Source organism: Melospiza melodia, chromosome 6 (assembly GCF_035770615.1).
Source record: "Melospiza melodia melodia isolate bMelMel2 chromosome 6, bMelMel2.pri, whole genome shotgun sequence".
Lineage (NCBI taxonomy): Eukaryota > Metazoa > Chordata > Aves > Passeriformes > Passerellidae > Melospiza > Melospiza melodia.
Window position 1 is genome coordinate 50,213,923 of NC_086199.1, and position 23,203 is coordinate 50,237,125.

The 23,203-nt window shown below is 40.0% G+C and overlaps 1 protein-coding gene across 3 annotated transcripts in view; it reads left to right on the forward strand.

Moving 5' to 3' along the window:
* LOC134420417 (synaptotagmin-9) overlaps window positions 1–23,203 on the forward strand; it is a 68,859-nt gene that overhangs the window by 24,467 nt on the left and 21,189 nt on the right. For all 3 annotated transcript variants that reach the window (XM_063160575.1, XM_063160572.1, XM_063160573.1), the window contains exons 2-3: window positions 6,712–7,057; window positions 10,171–10,717. In XM_063160575.1, the coding sequence (XP_063016645.1) occupies window positions 6,712–7,057; window positions 10,171–10,717 (893 nt within the window). The remainder of the gene's footprint in view (window positions 1–6,711; window positions 7,058–10,170; window positions 10,718–23,203) is intronic.

Below are 23,203 nucleotides of genomic sequence, written 5' to 3' on the forward strand. Positions count from 1 at the left end.
ACACACTGATAAACTGGAATTCGTAACACTTTTCAGGAATAAAAAGACATGCAAGCCACTCAGAGGATTAGAACAGTGTCTTAACCAACACAAGAGCTTTACATACCCTAAAGCCTACCTAGAAGATGTAGAACACACAACCAGGGAATAAAAAAAAAATCACTAAAAGCTAATAACAGCCTCAAATACCAGTGAGACCCAGCTACAAATACATTTTCAGAGCATGGAGAATGTCACTGCCATGTGAAGCCCTGACACTGATCTCATTGAGGCCAGCTTTGTTGGTCCACACTCATAAATGTCAGGGTCAGACGCAGGTGGAGCATGTACGGGTTATAAAATGAATTTAATCTGAGATTCCTTCCCTTGGTTTTCAGCTGCCTTCCTTTAAAGAATTGCACTGAAAGTTTCTAAACGTGGTATTAAGGATAATTAACAGCATTTCAGAGAGGAATACATTGGCTGGGAGTTATTCCTCTGTCCCAGGAGTCTTTGCCAAGGGACACCTTCCATCCTGAACAAATGCCAGTTATGTTAATTAAGGAAAACTTGTGAAGCACAGAGGAAACTGCAGCGCAATACCAGGTACTTGATCCTAACCATTCTCCAATGGAAAACTTGGGGTTTTAGGTTCAAAAGCTTAGGGTTTTAGGTTTTTAGGTTTAAAAAACCCCTCCAGTTGTTCCTGCTGTACAACTACTGAGCTGAATGATGGCTACTAGCCCTCCATGGATGTATTTGCACAAAAGAAAAACAATTTAGATTGTCAAAAGCACAGCTAGGATTTCAGAAGTAGGCACTGATGTTTTCATTGTTTTTCAAGAAACTGGACTTCTGAACATATTGCTTAAAACCTACCCCCAAACAACAAAAATGTAATGAGAAGAGTATTTTTTTTCCCCTCAGAAAATGACAGCTTGAAATTTCCACTGAATTTGGATGGAATCATATTTGCAAAGATTGATCTGTCTCAATATATCCTATATTCTAGTAATATGATTATTCAGAAAAAAAATTAGCTTCATTATTTTATTTGAATGCCTTTTTAAAATTGTTGGGTATAAATAGGGAAAGATTGCTTGTCTTGGACTAAAAATATCTGTATTGCAAGACTTTGAATTGCTAAGGTTTGTTTCACCACTTGCCAGCCAAACTTCACCCAACAGATCAACTGTGTATTACAGTGCTTCTGGAATATTAGAATAGTCATTTTAATAAAAATTATAGTAAATCAGCAGAGAAAAGAACGCCTGTTGTACTTTGATAAGAATGTGTAAAGAACTCTCCCAATTGGGATTTGTAGTAAAACTCATTCAGCCTCGAGTTAAACCAAATTGCAGCTAGTTTGTTGGGAAAGGAGTTCATTTGGTAGAACACCAGTCACATCCAGGCAACCTACAACTTGATTGTCTAAATAATTACATTATTGATCAGCAGTTCCTTTGATTAAATGTCATCTCTGTGCCTGGATGATGAGAAATTGCCCATTCAGTTGTTTTTTATTTATCATATGTTGGCTTTCATTTGAATCTTTTGGAGGCAGACAAATCCAAACAGCATAATTTGTGCTTTTTGACTCCACAACTCCAATTGCATGTCTAGACACATAAATTGATCTGCATTAGCTATTGACCTTTCCCATTGTTGGCTAATTTAGATATTTTATTTTGTATAAAATTTAGCAATCCAAATGGTAACTTAATAAATACAAGAAGGAAAAAAAATACTTCAATCCTTGTTTCACATATGAGAAGACAAACACATTTCTGTGTGTTTTGCTTGTCTGATTTTTTGGTGAGATTTTTCAGCATCAGAGTTTTAGAGGGTAAAGCACAACCATTTATTCCAGAAAAACGAGTCACAGGTTTGCAATGTGGTACTGTCAGTATTTGAATGGAATCATTACACATTAGTCTTATCTACACAACACTCATGCACCATCTATGTAAAAGTTCAAGACAACTCAAATTCTTCTAGAGCAATCTATGATTTTATTCAAAGTCAGTATAAAACTTTATGTTCAGTGGGTCTATACTAAAAACCTTTGAAATACAAATAGAAGCATCATTTAATTTCCTTTTTTACTAGATAAGCTGCAAAGTGCAGCTATGTCTTGCAACATTACTTAAATTCTGGTTATTGTGATCTAAAAAATGTTACCCACTTAGTATTTCATCCCTGCCAAAGTGAGATTAAGCTATGAACCTACTTGGTGGCTCTCGGACATTGGAACAGGCTGCCCACAGTGGCTGGGGAGGTCTGAATCTTTGGAGAAATTTCATCAGGGCATATTCAGTGTGAGGTAACCTTGCTTGGGCAGAGTGTTGAACTAAATGATCTGCAGGGTCCCTTCTCCAAAGGTTCTATGATTCTCTTTAATAGGAGAATCTGAAGACAAGACAATTTATATTCCTATCATTCCTTGACATAAAAAGTGGAATTTTTCTTTTCTGTGTAACAGATCTACTTTAAAATGTAAGTAAAAAATGTAAAAAGATTCAGCATTCAGCTATGACCAAACTGAGTCTTTTTGATAAAAGGGCTGAGGATTTTTTTATCTCACTGACTGTAATAAAATCTGTCACAGAAAGAAAGTTCATCTCTCCAATCTGTGGTAACCATTGATGGTGTGATCCACAGGTAGAAAACTCAATTTTGCGTGTTTTTTCCACATCATTTTTAACCTTGTGATTGCTACAAGAAAAAGAGAACCAAACCAAAACCGAAGAAACAACAACAACAAAACAAACAGATTAAAAAAAACAGAAAAATTATGCTGATAAGCATAGTAGATAAATGAGTTGGAATTCAGTAGAATAAGAGGGATTGAAACATAGAAACCTGGTCAGAAATTGATTATTGCATCAGAGTATCTGTAAGAAAATGCCATGAGTAAGATATTCAGAGAGCCTCTGTCCTTCCTGGAAACCACAGCTGAATTCCTGGTGGTTGGAGCTGCATGGAAATGGTGGCAGTGCCTCCTGAGTCCTCTAACACTGAAGCCACAGCCTCAAGAGACAAAGGATTAGAGACAGCTACCAAATCTCAAGAATGTTTCATCTGAGACCACCCTAAAGGTGTCCTCTTGTTTTCTGTCTATTCAGAGGCCTCCTTTGCTAGAGGGAAACACATTGTCTAGCAGCAACATGCCATAATCAATAAGCTATAATCCAAGTATTCTGACATGCTGGAATTCGGGAGATCAGCTCTTAGTGCAGCCATGGTGACAAAGGTAGAACCATGAAATTTTGACTTGGGATTCATATCAAGACGCTTGGCTGGCATCATGGCATTCACAGAGGGGTTTCTGAGGAGCACTTTCTGTGCTGCAGATCTCATTTCTGTGAGGACAAAGTAGTAAAGCCTTACCCTGTTCTCAGTACAAAGCAGAGGAAATCACTGGCATCAGATGAGTACTGCTACCACAGGAGAATACAGCTAAACAGGCTTAGAAAAACTGAGACATCTGGAGATATGGAGTAAAAATTACACAGAAAATACAGTATGGAGCAGCACAAGTGGCGAATAGCAAAGCAGCTCAGGGATGCAGCCAAAAATCTCCTCACGTGGGACTGTGCTCACCTCAGATGTTCACCATGCATCTGCACTGTTGTTGAAAATTGCCTGCCAGGCACACAGGATGTGAAAATTACTGTCTGATGAAAGGGAGAAGCTAGGAGCACAACCCTTTAGTCTGCTGTCTTCCACAGAAGCAAGATGGATCCGTGATGGTCTCTTTTCCACCCACAGAAACAAAAATTTCATACAAAAACTTCTTCCTGGCACAAAGGAGTCAGGAAGAAGTGAAGCTGGGATGAAGGATAAACACTCCCCTCCCCTGCTGTGAACTGCACTGGTTACTGCCCCGCTTCTCTGCAAGCAAGCTGTGAGATGATGGTGTTATAGATGTTATTAAAGCCCCCCAGACTCTCCAAATAAAAAACAGTTCATGTTGCCCCCATGTGTTCCTTCTCTCAGTGTCTGTTCTCTAGAAAACTTCCTCTGCTAAAGTCACCTTCAAGGTAGGGTAGGGGACTGCTGGTCTGCTTTTCAAATTGTTCCTCACCTTCATATTCACACACCCTTATCATTGGGCAGTCTTCTGTTCTCACCTTGTAATCTTCTGGCTGCTTCTGATAACTCCAAATGTCTCATTTCTTTCAATGCTGGGTCATTTAATTGAATCAGTTCTTTGACAGAAATGGCCTTTTTGCAGACCTCTCATGTATTTCTTGCTTCTTCTCCAGGGAATCCAAGACAAATTACTTTATTCTAAAGGCCGTCTTTCACTTCTTCATCCTTGATCCTCAGCTTTTTAATCAAAAAGGGGTTGTGCCTTGCCTCCACTGCCAGATTTGTTTACCAATAAATATTCAAAAATTATCAAGAACTACCATTCCACTCTCTCCCAAATTCCCTTTTATGCATGGGAGGAATTTCTTTAATTAATTTTAGCTCTAAAAAAACTCTTTGCTCTAATTCCAAGCAGCTGCTGTGCTGTCCCCACTCTTAATGAGCTTTGTCTTGATATGACTGGGAGAAGGACAGAAAGGCCATGCTGGCTAAAATAGTTTGAAATTGGTTTGCAGCATGCAAAATAAACTGGACAGCTCCTGTGTGAAATGGATTGCAGTGTCACTCCCCCCACTGTGGAAATTTAATCTGTCTGGCTGGTGAGTATGAGACTCACAGCAGGGGCAGAAGGTATTGACTTTTCTCCTTTTTTAAAAAAAATGTTATTTTTATTTTGGAATGGACCGGGGCTGTTTCATCTGAATTGTCATTTTTAAATAATTGTCTTAGTAGAAGCAGTACATTTCAACCTTCTGCCATCCTTTGAGAATTCAGGCTGGCTGTTTGCTTAGAGAGATGCAGCCTGACACTCTGAACCTACACACAGTGTGAAAAATTGCTTTGATCAGCTTGTGTTTATAATTTAAGGCAGTAAAATAGAATCCTCACTAATTGTGTTCAAGGCATGATGTATTGTGTAATCCACAGAGAGATTCATTTCAAAAACATTGTAACCACAAAAACAGCTGTTCCACTGAGTCATTTTCCCAACCTGCAACTTAAAGCAAAACATAGCAAAACCCACTCCCAGTAACTAATTTCTGTTGATGGAGTAGGATAATGCTGGAAATGTGGGGAAAAACAACAGAAAACTCATCTGAACATTCCTTTTTATACAAGAAATTTGGAAAAAGAAAAGAAAGAACCTTTGGAGTTAAAAAATCCAGTAAAACCTCAGTTTTGAAGAGATATTGGTATTGTAATTAAATTACAAAGAGCAAGGCATGCATTGATAGTGAAAAATAATTTGCAAATATAGGAAGGAGTCTAAAATGATATGGAATGGAATTAAAATAATAAACCAAGATACAGCAGTGAAATACTTTAAAATTCATGTCACAGAGGTGCTTGTGTGCGTATTTTCATGGTGTTTAAGCCTAATACAGGCTCTAGAAGAGAAGCTAGTAAGAACTGGTAAAACAGGTGGAGGACATGCCCTATATGAAGAGAAAAAAAAAACCCAAAAAGATAAAATGTACTGCAGGCACAGCTTTTTCATCAACAGGAAGTTGAGTGAGCAAGCAAACAACCCTTTTGAGATTTAGAATGACCTTTCATCTCACCCAGTTTGTGGAGGGTAATTTTAAGCTAGGTTCAAGTCTTATGTTGCCCTGATTTTTTAAGTTTTTCTAAGCCTTCTGATGTTTACATTCCTGTAATGAACTTTCTCACACGCCTTCAGTAAATATCTTATTGATTTTCATTCTTTTGTGGGAGAAATTTGATAGACTGTTGGTTTGTCCAGTGTCATTGGAGAGGTGGCACTGTCACCCTCCAATCCACTGTCACTTTTAGAAATTTGCAAATGTTGGAGTCATGTCAGAACTCAGTTCATCCCTCCGGGTGTCCAGAGTTGCCAAGGACCTCACAGTGGGGCTCAGAGACCCTGGCATGCAACCCAGAACACCTGGAGATTTGATTATGACCCGTGGAGCAAATTACCAGCTTTGTATGAGGACCTGAAGGTCACAGAAGTTTAAATAGTATAATAATAAAATTATCACAGGGTGAAAATGTAGATGTTAGGATTTTTGGAATGGGGGTTTTAGAGACAAGATAGAGGAATCTGGGCATATCTAGCCTTTTTTCTTCTTGTTCTTGTTCTCCATCTTCTGCAGTGATGTTTGGCCCTTGGGGATTGGTTTAGAGTAGAAGTGCACTGTCTAACATGGGTGATAGGTGTTGGGAATTAAGTGTAAATACGTTATACGTAGTTTGTAGTATAAAAAGACAGCACTGCCCTGGGGACGGTCAGAGTGCCTGAGCAGATCTTGACTGGGCAGAAAGAAAATTTAATAGATAAGAATTAATAAACAACTTAAGAATGAAAACTGAAGCGCTCTGACTTGTTCTTTGGACGTGCAGGCCGAAACACAGACCTTTCACACATCTCGGGGCTGCAATTAACAACTAAACTCCGAGAGAGTCAAAAATTAAAAATTCTCTTCACCTTGAGAAAGCTGCGTGGCCGCGTCGTGTTTTTTCGTGTCCTATAGTGACAGTCTTATACTGAATTCCAAGCTGTTTCGGGGGAAAGAATTAGAAATTAGAAAGCAAATTTGCAGCCCAGAGGCGTTGGGCTCCGTGTTGGCGCTCTGGAGACGCGGAGTGACAGGGATGCGCTTCTCTCGTTTGCAGACATCTCCATAAGCCTGCTGTCCCTGGTTGTCACCGCCTGCGGCCTGGCCCTGTTCGGCGTGTCCCTGTTCGTGTCCTGGAAGCTGTGCTGGATCCCGTGGCGGGAGCGGGGATTGCCCTTCGGGAACAAGGACAGCAAGCAGGAGCCGCTGCACTACGCGGGTGCGGAGGCCAATGAGCGCGACTACAGCGAGGAGTACCTGGGGCAGCCCGCCGCCTTCCCCGAGGCCTCCATGAAGATCAGCCACACCTCCCCGGACCTGCCGCTGGACACCCAGGACAAGGAGAACTGCGTGCCCAATGTGCGCATGCAGCGCCAGACCACCGAGCCCACCTCGTCTGCACGGTCAGTAGCTCCCTTTTGTCTCTGTTTTTCGTGAATACGGCCCAAAAAGCACAGCCACACACTGATCGGAAAAAGGGTTTAATTTTCTTGCCATGTTCCTTTAAAAATATATATTAATTTTTTTTTCTATATGTATGTGATGCTGTTCACAGGGATCTTAGGATGAGGGAAGAGACGAGGATCTGACTCCATGTTTCAGAAGGCTCGATTTATTATTTTATGATATATATTAGATTAAAACGATACTAAAAGAATAGAAGAAAAGATTTCTTCAGAAAGCTAGCTAAGAATAGAATAAGAAAGAACAATAACAAAGGCTCTGTCTCAGACTCTGTCTGAGCTAGTTGGGCTGTGATTGTCTGTTAATTAGAAACATCTAATATGAGCCAATCAAAGATTTACTTGTTGCATTCCACAGCAGCAGATAATCAATGTTTACATTTTGTTCCTGAGGCCTCTCAGCTTCTCAAGAGGAAAAATCATAAAGAAAGGATTTTTCATAAAAGATGTCTGCGACATATGTGTATATATATAAAAATATATATATACAGAAGTTGTTCACTGAGGGGCACAAACCTCTGTAAGAGCCAAAATGAGGGATGTGGGACTCCAGGCAGCTCTCCAAAATGCAATTTATTCCATCCAAGAGGTTACAGCAGTCCAGGGTCGTAGGTGACAGAGCTGTGCCTACAGCTGTCAGCTCCAGCTGCAGGCAGGCCTGAGACCCTTTGGTTTAGGTTATATTGCATTATATAATTTTCTTTTGGTTACAATGCATTATATACTTTTCTTTGCTGAGCATCTTAATACAGCAGAACCAATCTATACCTTAACTATTATCTACAGCCCATCATAACTACTGTAATTACCAAATTCATGTTACTGTTCTCCAATCACTAAAAGTCAGTACATTACAGTTTAAGCTAGAAGTTGTTTTTCAGTTTTCTTGCAGTGGAAAATTCTGAGACCTTTTTTCTACTTGCCACATCAGCAGGCTTGTTTGCCTGTGCTTTCTGCTTGGTACAAACATTTTCTTGTTTGGGGTGGGTTTATCCTTTGCTATAAGCCATAAAAACCCCTTCTAACTAACACACCCTTTGCCTCCTTGGTTATCCAATAAGACTGGCTCAGCAATTCTTTTCTTCTACATCAAAACTTGCTTCCATCTCTATTCCTTCATCAGACTCTACAGTTAAGAATCTTTCTGCCAAGCACACATATCTGTGAGACTTTCTTGTCAAACTTTCATCCTTCCCAACAAACCTTGCAGGTCAAAGCGACTGTATCACAATCCTGTTCCACTCTTCTCACAACTGGTGCCTTTTTGGGACTACCTAAAAACAGAGGCCAGACAAAATTAAGGAACTAAAATGCAGTTATATTTATTGGCAGGCCTTCAGGTACATTTTGGGCAGATAAAGCCCTCCTCAGGGCCTATACCCAAAATGGATGACAGGTCACAGGTTTTCATACTTCTATAATTTTGGTCCATTTGCATTTTGGGGGTTAATCTTCCAATTACAGCTTCAGGTAATGAAGCCATTTACCCCCAGTTTGCTGCCCCTAACTCACTTTTTTTTACATCTCTTGGGGCCTGAGACAGTGAGGTGTCCTTGATTCCCAGGCCTGGAGAGGAATTATTCTGCCTGACCCAACTGGAAGAACAGTAGCTAACACTTGATATAGAGTTTAGAGTTACACACTAAAGAATTGCAGGATTACAAATATATGAAAAATATAAAAGCTAAAATGCTAAGACATCACAACTACTGTCTCATTGGGGCTTTTCCCTCAGGAGCTGGATAACACAGAGCCCTGCATCCTTTAAAAGCACCAGTACAGTGTACATTTAGCTTGTAAAGCATATTCATTTGCACTTAGCACTGGTGCTGAACATTCGTAATATCTCCTCAAAGATTTTTCCAAAGAAAAGTAGGGCAAGCTAATGAAACTCTTGCAAGAGTTAGAAATAGGATTAAAAAACTCATAGGTTTTAGCCACAATCATGACTTTGGGGAGAAGAGTGACTTAACACAAGCCAGTGAAGTCTCCAGGGGAACTGGAAAACCAGTACATAAGGGAAGAGGAAAGGGGGAGGCTCAGAGTGTGTGCAGGGGCAGGTGGAAAAAGGATTATGTTTCATACATCAAGAATAAGGATCAGCATGTGAAGAGCCAGTAAATATCTGAGTCAAAGCAGATGCACTTCGGCTGGAGAAGGTGCAGCGCTAGCCCAGTGGCTCTTTGCTAGCCTCTTCTTTTTATTCCTCCACAGGATATTCTGTGCCTCTCACTGCCATGAGGAGCTTAAGGGTTAAATTTTTTTTTTTCCTCGGTGACATGATAATATTTTATCCTGGAAATGACTAATGTAGAGTCATAAGATTATGTATTTATTATGCAACAAGAGAAAAAAAATTAGGATAGCACATATGAGGCTGTTCCTGCTGTAAGCATGGGTAAACAGATATTTACCAGGAATGAATGAACAATTATAGCAGAGGAACTCTTGCTGATTACATTCAATATAGATAGCTTTGGATTAATCCTGTGCTGGCACTTTCCACATGCTCTTTCTGTGTTCAACCTGAGCTCCTGGTGCTCCAATACACTGAGTGATTGCTGCATATGAATAGGACAATAAAATGGAACTCATAGAAGATTAAGCTTTTACCTAATTCTACTTTCACTTTCACATCTCCCCACCTCAACGGGGATTGCAAATTTGATTTTTGTTACCATCCATGAAGGAGAAATTTCAGTCACACTAAGTGAGAATTATTAAAGCTAAAAGCAACTTTCTTATCCTCAGCTAATGAAAGTAAAGGAGCTTTTCAGCCTAAAGTACCACAGAGTTTATTACATCAGGTGTGAGGGAAAAAGGAAAACAATTGTTGGGGTGATCAGCAAACCATTTCAGCCCAGCTTGAGACATGGGAACAGACACTGATGTGGCATTAGCAGTGTGGTGCTGAGGGTCAGCTCCCGCAAACGCTGCGCTGGTTCATCCCTTTGTCAAAAACCCAGCCCCACGTTATGGAAACGCCAAAGGTGAGCGGGATCTTCAGCGTGTGTGTGCACAGCCTGTTTCAATTCTTTCCCTTTGGCTTTAAGGCACAACTCTCTCCGGAGGCAGCTCAACCTGTCCAACCCTGACTTCAACATCCAGCAGGTGCAGAAGCAGGAGCAGCTGACGGGCATCGGCCGCATCAAGCCCGAGCTGTACAAGCAGAGATCCCTGGACACGGATGACGGCCGCAGGAGCAACAGCAAGGCCTGTGGAAAACTCAACTTCATCCTCAAGTATGACTGTGATCTGGAGCAGCTGATAGTGAAGATCCACAAGGCCGTCAACCTGCCCGCCAAGGACTTCTCTGGAACTTCAGATCCCTACGTGAAGATCTATCTGCTCCCCGACAGGAAAACAAAGCACCAGACTAAAGTGCACAGAAAGACCCTAAATCCAGTGTTTGATGAAGTTTTTTTATTTACTGTGCCCTACAATGATCTCAGCACAAGGAAACTCCATTTCTCTGTGTATGACTTTGACAGATTCTCCAGGCACGACTTGATTGGCCAAGTGGTAGTGGATAATTTTTTAGATTTGGCAGATTTTCCCAGGGAATGTAATATTTGGAAGGATATTGAATATGTCACCAATGTAAGTATTATAATTCTTCTTTTTGAATTTTTTTCGTTTCTGACTTTATTTCCTTAATCTGATTAAAACTGAAATTGTCTGTTGAATTTGTGAAGGAAAATACTCTATTCTCTCTCTTTCTCAAGCTTTGACCTTAATCCAGGGAAATTGACAGTACATTTTCAGTCCTCATTTCTTGTTCTTTGGATATATTAAAGAATGTTTTATGTAGGAGACAGTGGGTTTAGTCACTGCCCTGCTGATAGGGCAGAAATGCTGGAGAATGTTTTAATCTTACTTAATCTGAAACTTACTTAAGGAAATATTACTTTTCTTATTTTGCCTGTCTTCCTGTTTTGCATGATTTTTTATGTAACTTACAGCACACTAATCAGCCAGAACTGCAGATTCAACATTTCTTATGTAGCAATCTTCGGTTCTTCAAAAGACTGAAGACTTGATTCTCATAAAGTCAGAAAACCCCAGAGCTACAATCCAGCCAAACAGAGTTCAGACAGTGCTGTTCCATGAAAGCAGTGAATGGTTTAACACACTGAATTGGTTAACTCTTTGTTTGGCATCACTTTGTTTGGCATCCCAGGGAAATGAGGAATGTATTTTAGAAGTCTGTATTTCAAAGTCTCTGTTATCAAGTTCTATGCAGGAATCCAAACAGGAATTAGGTATAAAATCATGGAAAATACTCCCAAAAAAAAGAAGGAGCTTTCTACTCAGAGCAGGAGCCAACCCCCTTGCAGTGCCATTGGAGATGAATCCCACACATCCTCGGGAGGACAGACCTTCAGTGAGAATGATACACTGCAGAAATCCACAGGGGTGAGGCTACCAGTGCCAAGTGTCAGGAAACATTTCATTTGCTGTGTCAAACCACACTCCAGTGCAGTGCACATTTTAGAGTCAAATAAACCAGACATCATTAGCAGTAAGATCAAAGGGTAAGTTTGTTAGACCTCGGTTCAGAAAAGCACTGAAATATCTGCTTAGCTGAGAACAAGAAGTCATTGAAAAGGAAAGGATTTTCTGAGACAGATAACTTGCCTGAATTCAGACTCTCACCTTATACCTCTGTGGTCTGGTAACATGCCGTATGAAAGACCAAATTGATTCATTTATTATTTTTTCTTGGAAAATTCTTTATGAAAGTGGATATTTTCCTAGCCTTAAGGAGAAGTCTCTGCACAGTCCTGTCCCACAGGAGGATGGAAGTGCAGCAGCAGCGCAAGCTTGGGGGGGTTAAGGGCAGGGGCACGGACATTTGGTGTCAGCAAGGATAAACCTGGCTTTTGTAGGAGAAGTTACTGCTTCTCAGCTGCAAGGGAAAAGTAAGGATGTGACAGAGCAGATGACAGTCATTGCAAGTGAAAGGCTGCCTTCATACAGCATTAAGTGTCCAAAGATCAACTTCATTTTTCACAGTCAACTGAAAGCTGAATGTGCACGCACACTGGAGCTGCTTTGATGTGAACAGGTCATTTTTCCCTGCTTTAACTTAGGCAGAAGATTGGCTCTGGTATTTTCTTTTGAATCACTTCTTCCAAATTTCAAAAGTGATGCAGCATATCGTTTACATTCAGATTTTCTGTAATATCTGAAATGAAATTCAGGACTGCAACATGAGTCATTTATTAATTCCTCCTGATACCAGTTCTCCCATGAAGTGTAACCCTGTTTATCCAAACAGAACACAAGCCCTGCCATCTAGACTTGTCACTGGCTTTCCAGCTAACAGAGGCCTTTTCAAAGCAAGTGACTCATGGCACATAGGAGACAAATCCAATTTTGGGTAATGTGAGTTCTGAGATAAGAGTAGCAGATAAATGAAAATGTGGAGTACCCAGCTTACTGATTAACATTTCCCAAATTTCAAAGGTTAGAATTCATTCCATGAGGTTATGAGAAATACTCCACGCATCATTTAAGAAACCAAGTTTCAGCCCATTTTCTTGTCTGTGTAGCCGAGATTTCTCTCAGCCTGACAGAAGGAGCTGGATCCTGATCCAGGGCTACTCAGTGCTGCAGTGAATCCTCCTGTGGCTGCTCTCCAGGCCAGCAGGCAGCTCCAGTGAAACTCAGGAAGAAATTCTGGCAAAGTTTTCAGCCCCATTGGGAAGTTTATGGTTGGAAACCAAAACTGTATCAACTGTAACAGGTTTTCAATAATTCATATTCGAACATCGTCTTGTTTCAGATAATAATTAGGAGAACAGAAAAATGCTGGGCAAAGTCACTGAAGGGAATTCACTTTATGTAGGTCAGCAGAAAGTGCACACAGGAAGGATATTCCTAGGAAATGAATGAGAAAAAGGGAAGCTCCACACAAACTGCACATGACAGGTTTGACATACTTCTGAAGAGTACAACTCATTTTAATTCCTTGTGCATCTTATTACACTCCTAAGCAGCGAGCCCAAAGGCCTTTATTTTACATTCTCCATTTTATTGTGTTCTAATCCAATTTGACACAGCAATATAAAAGAACGTATCAAAACCTTCTTTGCCCAGCAAAATGTCCTACTTCAAGTGAGCACTGCAGATTATGCTTGAAATGTCAGCTTTACTGCAAACAATGCCATTAAACTGACCTATTATGCCACGTGCTTTCTTCTGTTTTCTAATAACACTGGAAGATGTTTTTTTCCTAAACCAGCAGTTTTCATTCTTTGGCCTATAGCATCTGTTTCCATCCCAGTGTTTGAAATTATTTTGTAACACAAACACAAATCAGCATAAAAATTTTTTACGTGCTTAAAAGCAGTCTGGTGCCAAAGATGAATCTCCAATATCAAAATGATTGTTCTTCTAATCCAAGGCTCTCTGAATATAAAATCTCTCTCCTGTAACACTGACACTTTTTCCAAGCAGAAAAAAAGCAGCAGTGGGCTGTATGATGGTAGAAATAATTAAGTGGATCAACTGTAGCATGAGCATGAAATGAACAAGATAAGCTTTTATTTTTTTTTAAAGTATCTGCCAGTCAGATTACACTGATTTCTGGCTTATCAAGGAAAAAAAATACTTTCTATTTTTAGATTTTTAGCCTGAGTTTCTCTTGTTGGCATGTTTTGTTTAGTAGCCTCTAAAACATAGTCAAGGTTAGGGGTAGGGTTTTTGGTTGTATTTGTTCACGAACTGATGGCATGTTTGAAGAGAAAAAACAAGGGGTTGATATTTCCTTGGCTGCCATCTTCAAACTCAAGTGGGATCAAGCAAAACCACATGGCTTTGTCACAAGATAAAATGGAAAACCATGAAAGAAGAAGGTGTCAGATAAGAAGCAGGAAAGTGTCAGAGGGTCCATTTCAGATAAAGGAAAACCTTCTCTTTCAGAAGGTGCCAAGTGTCCTCTTTCATAACTTGCTGTGCCCCTAGAAAGGAAAATCCTTGGCTTGTTAAACATCACTTGCAAGGCACAGAGAGCCAGCTGGAAATACAGCTCTGGTTTCTCCTGGCTCTTGGGACTCTCAAAGTGCTCAGATAAGCAGGTGAACTTCCTTGAGGAGTTTTCTCAACTTAGATGAGGGGGATAACTGGAGTAAGGAAGTCGTTTTAGCAGGTAAATTTGTGGCTTTACTCTTAGAGTGTAATAGCTTCTGCCACTGATGCTATTTTTTCAGTTGTCAAATATAGTTATGTTTAATATCTAGGCATGGAAGAAAAACTGCTCTTTTTTTCTGAATGTTTAAGTTCATATATACACTTTAAAAAATATCCTATTCCTAACACCCCATTGGCAGCTTTCTCTCATCTCAAAAATCCCCAATAGATCAAGGTGCAAATAGAAATGGAAATACAGGGAAATATTTCTGCATCTAAGAGAGAAATGAGTACAGAAACAAGATTCTGAGTAATACAGATAGAATTTGAGAAGTAACATGCCACAGACTTTAAGAAATGTATTTACTAAAACCCAAAAGAAAGTTATGGATAGTTCAAAGCTGTGAAGAGACATGAGCTGTATATCAAATTGTTCACTTTGACATCCAGAGAGAACCGGCGTATGCCAGAAATTTCAAAGCCAAGAAATTGATTTGATCTGTTTGTAAGAATCTTCAAGCTATTTTAGGGTCTGGGTCAAAAACAAAACAGTATATCAGACAATGCTGAATTCCTTCTGCACACATTCAGGAAATAAACGCATATTGAAAAAATTTAATTTAGGATGCATGTTGAAATGCATGTTAATGTTTTGGCAAGGAGAGAGTTAAAAATTAGGGTGTCTATAAGTATTTTAAATTCTGCATTCTAAAAAATGCTAATTGATCACTGCTGCTGTTCTTGAGTTTGCCCAAGCAAGAAAGATTTGAGAATTTGTATTTTTAGGCATTTATGTTGTATAACTGAGATGCAACTGGAATCATAACATCACCAGAAGGAAGTTTCAAGTTCCCTGTTTTGGAGATGTTCATACCAACCACAGTATGTGTGGAAGAGAGATGAAAAGAGGCTAAATTTTTCAGTCAGTTGTTCATGGAAAGCATAATAAAAGTATAAAATACTGAAATCTGAACTGGAAAAGGCTGCATTGCTCAAGTCCATTCCTGCTAAGAGCTGTGAGCAGTTCAGCATCTGCCAAATGCACATGAATAGGTGCAGGTCATAAGGCTGAGGGCTTAAACCCTCAAAAATGGAGGAAAATAAACATTCTTTGAAAGAAATAGGTAAATCCTGCCCCTAGCTCACCCACAGAGGAAGGGCTTGCTCAGGACACGGCGCTGCTAATGGCAGGGATGAGAGCAGGCCCAGGATCTGCAGATTCCTGGCACCAGCCTTAATCCGCTCTGCTTGCACTGCTTATCTCCCTCGACAGTGTGCAGACTCTGGAGCTGGCAGGAAGTCAGCTAAGTCCACCTACTCCAGTTCTAAAAACTGTTTAGCTTGTCAAGATGTTTTAGCTAGTGTTTCTGAAATCCCTGTTCTGGCAACTTGCAGGGTTTGGAGAAGTGATGGCAGCAAGCAAGAGCTCAGAAAAGCCTTTAAAATATTTACAGTGGTTAACAGAACTTTTGAATTTGAGGAGGAACAAAAACAAACCAAGTCTCTGTTTATGAATTCGAATCCAACCCATCAATGTCAAGTGCCATATCTGCTTTTTCTGTGTCAGTAAAAGAGAAACAAAAGTTGATTTTTAAATTTATTTTTTTTTAATACAGAAAACCTATCCTGTATTAACCTGGTGTTCTATTTCTTTAGGCTTTGGCATCAGGGAAGCAACCAGTTGTGGTTGTGGAGATGTACCTATTTAATTGATTTGCAAATACGAGTCTCTTTAGGAGAGACAGATTTGCAAACCCATGAATCTTAAAAACATGGCAAATCTTAGCAGCAACAACAACTATTTTATGGCTATTTTAAGGCAGTAAACACATGGGATAAGATTCACCTTGTTTAATGATTTTTTTTAATTAAAAAAAAAACAAAACAACAAAAAGCCACAATCAAAACCAGAAGTACTCAAAAAGAAAAACAAAACCAGAAAGCATAATTGCCTTTGAGAGGCAGATTAGTGGATATTCATCTTCTCCTGAGTCACAAGGTCACCCTTTGTTGCATGATTTTTTCTGTCCATTCTTAATCAACTGTGCAGAAAAAAAATGAAAGTGCCTGTGTAATGAATCATTTCATAGCCAAAAGATGCTGGAAAGTCAAAGATCTTTAATCCTTCCAATTCCTAAGGGTCACCACAGTAAGGAGGAAATAGAAATTAATTGGGCTTCAGCATCAGCACAACAGGTATAGTACTCAGTGTACAGTAGAGAACAGCTGCAGACAGTGTTTTTCTTTTTAAATACCTTTTTAACTACTATTTACATGCATTAATTTTCAAACCTGGGCTTTTCCTTTTGTGTTTTGGGGGCTTTTGCTTTGTACATTTAATGATTGTAATAATTACTTTGTAGGAGAAGATTTGTCAGGAATGCCATGCATTTAAATGATTGGGGGCCAGCGCTCAGCATGGCTAAACAAAGGACACAGTTATGTACAATCACACAGGTAGAGATAAACTATTCCCAGCTTTTCAGAAAGTTAAAGGCAGCATGTGCCTAATTCTGCTGGGGCAAATGCATGATGGTGAGAGTAATAAACAACAAAACTTGGGAAAGGTCAGGGGGGGAAAAAAAAAAAAAAAAAAAAAAAAGCCAAGTGCCTTGGAGAGCAGTGGTTTGATAAGGAATTTTTTTCTGTTGGTCCCAAGTCAGTGGTACAAGCACTGCAAGCTTGACAGCTTGACTCTAAAAGGAGTGAAGTTTCATGCAAGGCATTTCCAAACAGCCTTGTAATTCCACAGGCATGGCCAGAAACAGGATGGATCCTGTAATATCACTGAGGCTTCAGCTACCATTTACCAGGGGTTTGGGAGCAGCTTAAAGGAATAATAATTCAGAGAGTTGTGTATGCACCATGTGAAGTTTACAGAGCCCAGGAGTGTGGCCATCAGAATTTCCAAGGGAGCTTTCTCAGGATGGATATTTCTCTACCAAAACAAACCCTACATACAAAAAAAACCCAAGCAAACTAAAGCAGTCAAAAGAATAAAACCAAAAGCTATGTAGTAGAAATGGCATCATTCCAGTTTAAAAAAAAATTAATAGAAAAAAGATATTTCAGAGTTAGTGTTTTGAGAAAACTGAAATTTCAAAATAAGATCTTTTGACTTCTCATTTGGAATGCCCTTCTATGACTATGTTTTAAAATATTTTGAAAGCAAATTGTTTTGAGTGAAGTGATAGGTATTCTGCTTCAAAACAGAAATAACTCAAAATCCCTTATCAGATGAGAATACTACTTTCTAAACTGATACTTTCCCTGCCTATCAGTGCTGCATCTTCTTGAGTTCTCCATGGTCCCTGTACCCTCCATGTTTCCCTGGTACAACAGCCCCAAGAACAGCAGTGGTGTATGAAGAATAATTTCCTCCACACATTAGCTGCATGCTGAAAAAGGTCAGACACCATCCTAAATTCCTGCTTCCTTGCAAGTGAAAGTGTCTCTGAGTGTCCCTGTTCCACACGTCCCCCTTCTCCTTTCTTCTCACCCTCCTCTGCCAATCCTTTTTTTCCCCCCAGAAATCTCTCTCAGGCAAGGCTCTGGGAGAGAAAAAGCTCACAGCAACACTGACTGCACATAAACCGAAGTCAGGCTGTGATCCCGGTCAGCCAAGCCTGTCCTTCAATTATGCCACCCAAAATTGTCAGTGGGTGCTGCAAATACCAAAAAAACCTTGCCCCCAGTATTTTACAATTCATAGGCAGCAATTCTTGAAGACAAGCAAAGAGCATTTGCACAGTGCTGGGACTAAAATAGCTGTATTAAAGGGATCTTGGTTGTAACCATTCTGCACATAATTCAGGATTAGACTGTGCCATAGCCTTTTTTTTCTACAGGGTTATATAACTTTCAATTTAAACATGTATTTAGCGAGGCAGAGGGAAAAAATAATTTCAAACACACATTTAATTATTGAACAGTTTTGGGAATGCTTCCTCCATCTTTTTTTTCTAGCAGAGGTCACAAAAAGCATTTCAATAGCTTATGGATTTATCAAAATTTCTGCAAAATCCTACTCTTTAAATTAACTTTCAATATTTGGAGCCAAACTTGAAAGTATTCTTCCCTCTGAACATACTGTGCTTATGTGAAAAGCCTCAAGCCATTTTTAGCCTTTAATCCCCACTAGATATCACAGCCATCAGGCATCTTTCTCCACCAAACAGGGTATTTCAGAGTTTTACAGTTCCTTCTCTGCGCAGTCTGTTTACTCAGTCCTCATGTTATTTTGGCAGGGCTTTTTATTTAAGAGAAAGTGGACTTTTTCTGTTCCAGTTTCCTTAGGGGTTCACTGTAAGGGTGCCCTGTTCAGGGGACAGCAGATCTGTTTGGGAAGCACCTCCAGATCCAACAAGCTGGCATGCTAACACAGCCTGAAATGTGGGTGTGCCAGGGCACATCCTTCATCTCCTCCAGCACACCTGTGGCCCAGGTAAACAGGTGGGAGAGAAAGTGCCACTACACACAGGCTCATCTCTCCCCAAAAGTTTTGTCTGGCCCCCTTCAAAGTCTTGTTAGAGGATGGCACCTCTCAGGATTCCAGGATCTGTAACAGAGGACAAAAATATCAGCTGCACAGAGAGGAGGAATTGCTGGATCCTAACTAGTGCTAGGAGGCATGAGATTAAATTACAGATCTTGCCAAAATTACGATAAGACTGCACCATTTGCTAAATTGCTGTCATTATATAGTGCAAGAGCTCTATTATCATTACATTGCAAAGGTTCCATATTACCAGAGTTTTGTACCTCATTGATGTTTCTTGGAGGCATCTGCTCCAGGCACTGACTCTTCCTTGTCCTCACAGGAGCCAACTGACTCCAGTTCCCCTCAACCAACCAACCCACTCTTTTATAACACTCATCTTATTGGCTACAGGTGAAGCCTGCTAAAATCAGGCCTGCTCCTCATCCTTAATAATTGCAACTCTTTAGGGGATAAGATTACTTTCTATACCACTTTCATTTACCCATACTGTATCCCCCTACAATTCCCCCTTTTTCTTTTAATTGCGGAGTTGCAGCATTTCTAGAAGTACATATTCAAATAAATTAACATCATGATATATTCATATATTTCATTGAGAACCAATAGTTATACAGATGTTCAGACAACATATTTCAGTACAAATATATATATTTCTGAGTGTTGGTCCAGTTTTGCAGCTCTTCTCAGTTTACAAAGTACCTATCTTCAAAATCTTTTATACTCATATTTAACAAACACAAATAGCTGCAATTGATATATTTTACCAATAGTTTAGTATTCAAGTCCTGTTTCCCAAATCCACAGGGTCTTATAGCTTTAGTCCCAAATCCATGGGGTCATCCCAAATCCATGAGGTCACATAGTTTAGTACTTAAATCCTTTTTCCTGAATCACATTAGGGTCGCTGTTTGTTGTCATTATATTGCAAGGGTTCCATATTACCAGAGTTTTGTACCTCCTTGATGTTTCTTGTAGGCATCTCCTCTAGGCACTAACTCTTCCTTGTCCTCACAGCAGCCAGCTGAGTCCAATTCCCACCAATCCAGTCTTTTATCTCACTCCTTTTATTGGCTACAGGTGTGGTCTGTTAACATTAGGCCTGCTCCTAATCCTCAATAATTGGCTCAGCTGCAACTCTTTAGGGGATAAGATTGCATTCTATACCACCTTCATGTACCCATACCGTATGCCCCTGCACTAAATAACCCCACAAGGACTGTCTTCAGGCCTCTCCACTGCCCTTGTAGGGGGGAAACATTAGAAACTGCAGCTGAGGAGAAGGATGTACTGTTCCCACATTGTGTATCTATATGTGTATCTATAGATTCTCTAGCTTTTCTCCTCATCCAGGAAACTTTGAACTGCCGTGAATGACAGTAGGAACTTCAAAGGACAATATTTAGTGCAAGATTGGCTGCGCTGGTCAGAGCAGGGTGCTGATAATGCTGAGGTTGTGGATTCAACCCCTCTAAGGGCTGTTCACTGAAGGGTTGGGCTGGGTGATGCATGGGGGTTCCTTCCAACTCCCTGTCATGCTGTGAGAAGTAGAATTGCAGGTATTGTGGAGGCCCTGGGTGGCCATGGAGGTGGAGGTGTGTGGCAGCTTTGCTGTGTTCAGTCACAGCCCCTCGGAGCACGAGGGCTCTCTCTGTAGAGAACCTTGCTCGGGTCATTGCAGAAAGATCCACAGCTCTGCTCCTCCATTCGTTCACTCTGTGAAAAACAGGCAGCCAAACCACCCAGGGGAAGAGGGGCAGGAGGCATCACTCTTTCATGCTAAGTGAGCTATTTTTCTGGGAGCTGAGCTAAAGAAACAGTGGCAGAACTGAGGACCTGACTGAAAGCTTTTTCATGGAGATTTATCAGCCCCAGCCTTATGACGCCTTTGCAGCAGAGAGCTTCATTTTTATTCACTGCTTCATTTCATTTCCTGTCATGTGTGCTCATTTCTCTAAACATTCTGAATACATGTGTATGAGGAACAACGTGAAAAGTGTGATGTTGCCTGCAAAAAATCCAACAGGCCATGGCAACATCGCTTTGTGCTTGCCTGGGGAAGATTAAATGACAGACATACAAATCTCTGAATTTTGCCCTGGTTCTCACAAAGGCAGTGCAGGCTCAGTGCACACTCCAATTCTAAAATCATGGATATTATGACCCCTGTAGCTAGTCTTGCTGAAGTTACTGGAAGTATTCACAGGGGTAAATGAGGCAGAGAAGCTTTTGCAGTGTCTGAGCCTTCCTGTGGCTTCCTAGCAGAGATTTAGAGTGGGCATTTCACACCATGTACTGTGGAGAAGTGACAGGCTCAAATGATGGGAATGCATTAGCAATGTCTGTGCTATCATGACATTTGAGATTTGTGTAGCTACATTCTCCTGGCCCTTCATTGCTTGATTAAACACCTTGCTCTATTTACTCAAGAAAACAGGAGTCACAAGCTACCTCTTGCCTTAGTGAGTGCTCAATCATTCACTACTCCCTTCACCAGACAAACTTCAAATTAAAGCTGCATACACCATCTGGAAAAGGATTCCTGCCTCGTGGTGGGATCTTGCTTGTGATGGGCAGGGAAGCAGAAAGCAACTGACAGCTGGTGGTTTTCACAGTGGATTATATGAACTTTTGGGGGAAAATCCCCCACTCAGGTATTTGGGGCAAACCTGACAACTAAAAAAAAAAAGCAGTTTATCACAACATCAGGAAACATCCCCTTTCTTGCCAGGCAGCCAATTACTGACATTCTCAGAATAATGTGTGTCTAAAGTCATTGCCCTCCCTACATAACATCTCCTCCTGTTTCCTGCAGTAAAATTATTTGGAAAGGAGCAGTGAATAGAAGAAACACTTTGAAGGTTAACTCTGAAGAACAAAAGAACAATTCTCCATACTGTATTTTGTACATCTGTTTTCAGAATTCATTGAACTCTATATGTGTTTTCTCTTTAAAAGCATGCTGGGGTTTTATGAGTATTTTTAAAAGCCAGCTGTGATTTAATCAACCATCTGATCTGCATTATGAAAACTCTTCTGAATAACCCCAACAATAAAATAAATATGTATGCAGTAAAGTGAAACAAAAGTGTGTACAAAAATGATAGAAAAAACAGCAGACTTTGGTTTCAAGCACCCTAGAGAGATATTTATGATCATCAGGAAGAAAGGAATCACTTTAAAATAATGAAAACCTTTCAATATCTGCACTTCACTGAGCACAGAATCTTACAGTAAATGCTAATTTAACTGTAAACTTCACTCTTTTGGGACTGCCACATTTTATGCAGGTGGAAATGAGTGGTGCTCAGGATTAGATCCTGACTCTACTGTAAAGTCAGGGAAAGAATTCCCACCGAAGCTCAGATTTCATGCACATCTTCTTGCTGTAGTCTGGCAATAGTATCTTGTAAACAGTACAAAAAGACAAATGAAATCATGTCAACAGGTAGCCTGAGCTGTGCATCAGGAAATGCAATAGAACTGAAGAATGAGCAAATTACCACCCTTCTGTTCCTCTCTACAAAAGAAACATCTGACAATGACCTCCTCAACAAAGATCTGAAGGTAGACCTCCTCCCAAAATCTGATGATTAAAGTGTGCGTGAGCTATCAGCTTTGGTTTAGAAGAAAGCAGATAGGCTTCTCTCCACCAGGAATTACCTGAGTTCAGCATCTGCTTATTCATTTCTCACTGGCTGCAGCCATCCTGTTGGAATGAAGACAGATTATTTTCCCCCAAGGTTTCTGCTATGAGCACCCTGACCCATCTCTCTTGGTAGCTCAGCATTTTTTCTCATTTTCCAACTCCTTTCCCAACTCCTTCACTTTACTTAATATATAGAACACCCACATTCTTGGGGAAGCCATGAAAAACATTCCATTTGACACCAAGCTTTTATCCTAAAAGGAGATATAAAAAGCTTCTCATCCCATCTATAACAGTAATACCTTTTTCATTACAATACAGGTATTTTTAAAAACAAATGTATCTATAGCATTAGATGCTTACTGTCTTCATCCCCATCATCATGTTCTTCTCAAAAGTTACTTATTTTGGGAAACCTTTCAGTGCTAAATCAGCACACACATCCTTCTTTTCTGACAGTTTTGAGTCAGGAAGGTCAGAGATAAGTACACTAAATTCTTTCAAAATCATACTTCCAAAAAAATTTGAAGTTAGGCCCTTTTAAGGTATCAGATCGAGTACCCAAAATCAGATTAACAAAGTTCTAAAGTATACTTATAATTTAGGACAAGCCAGTTTACAACTCTCATCTAAAACCATCAAATTATTTAAATTACAAAACAAATCAAACTGATTCAAATAAACTGAAAGGCATTTAAGTGACCTTGAGATTTTAAGTCACAAGCTGCATAACAGTGCTACTTTTTTTCCCTACCCATAAGTGAGAATGTACTGAATAATACCATTTATTCTGAATATAGTCATA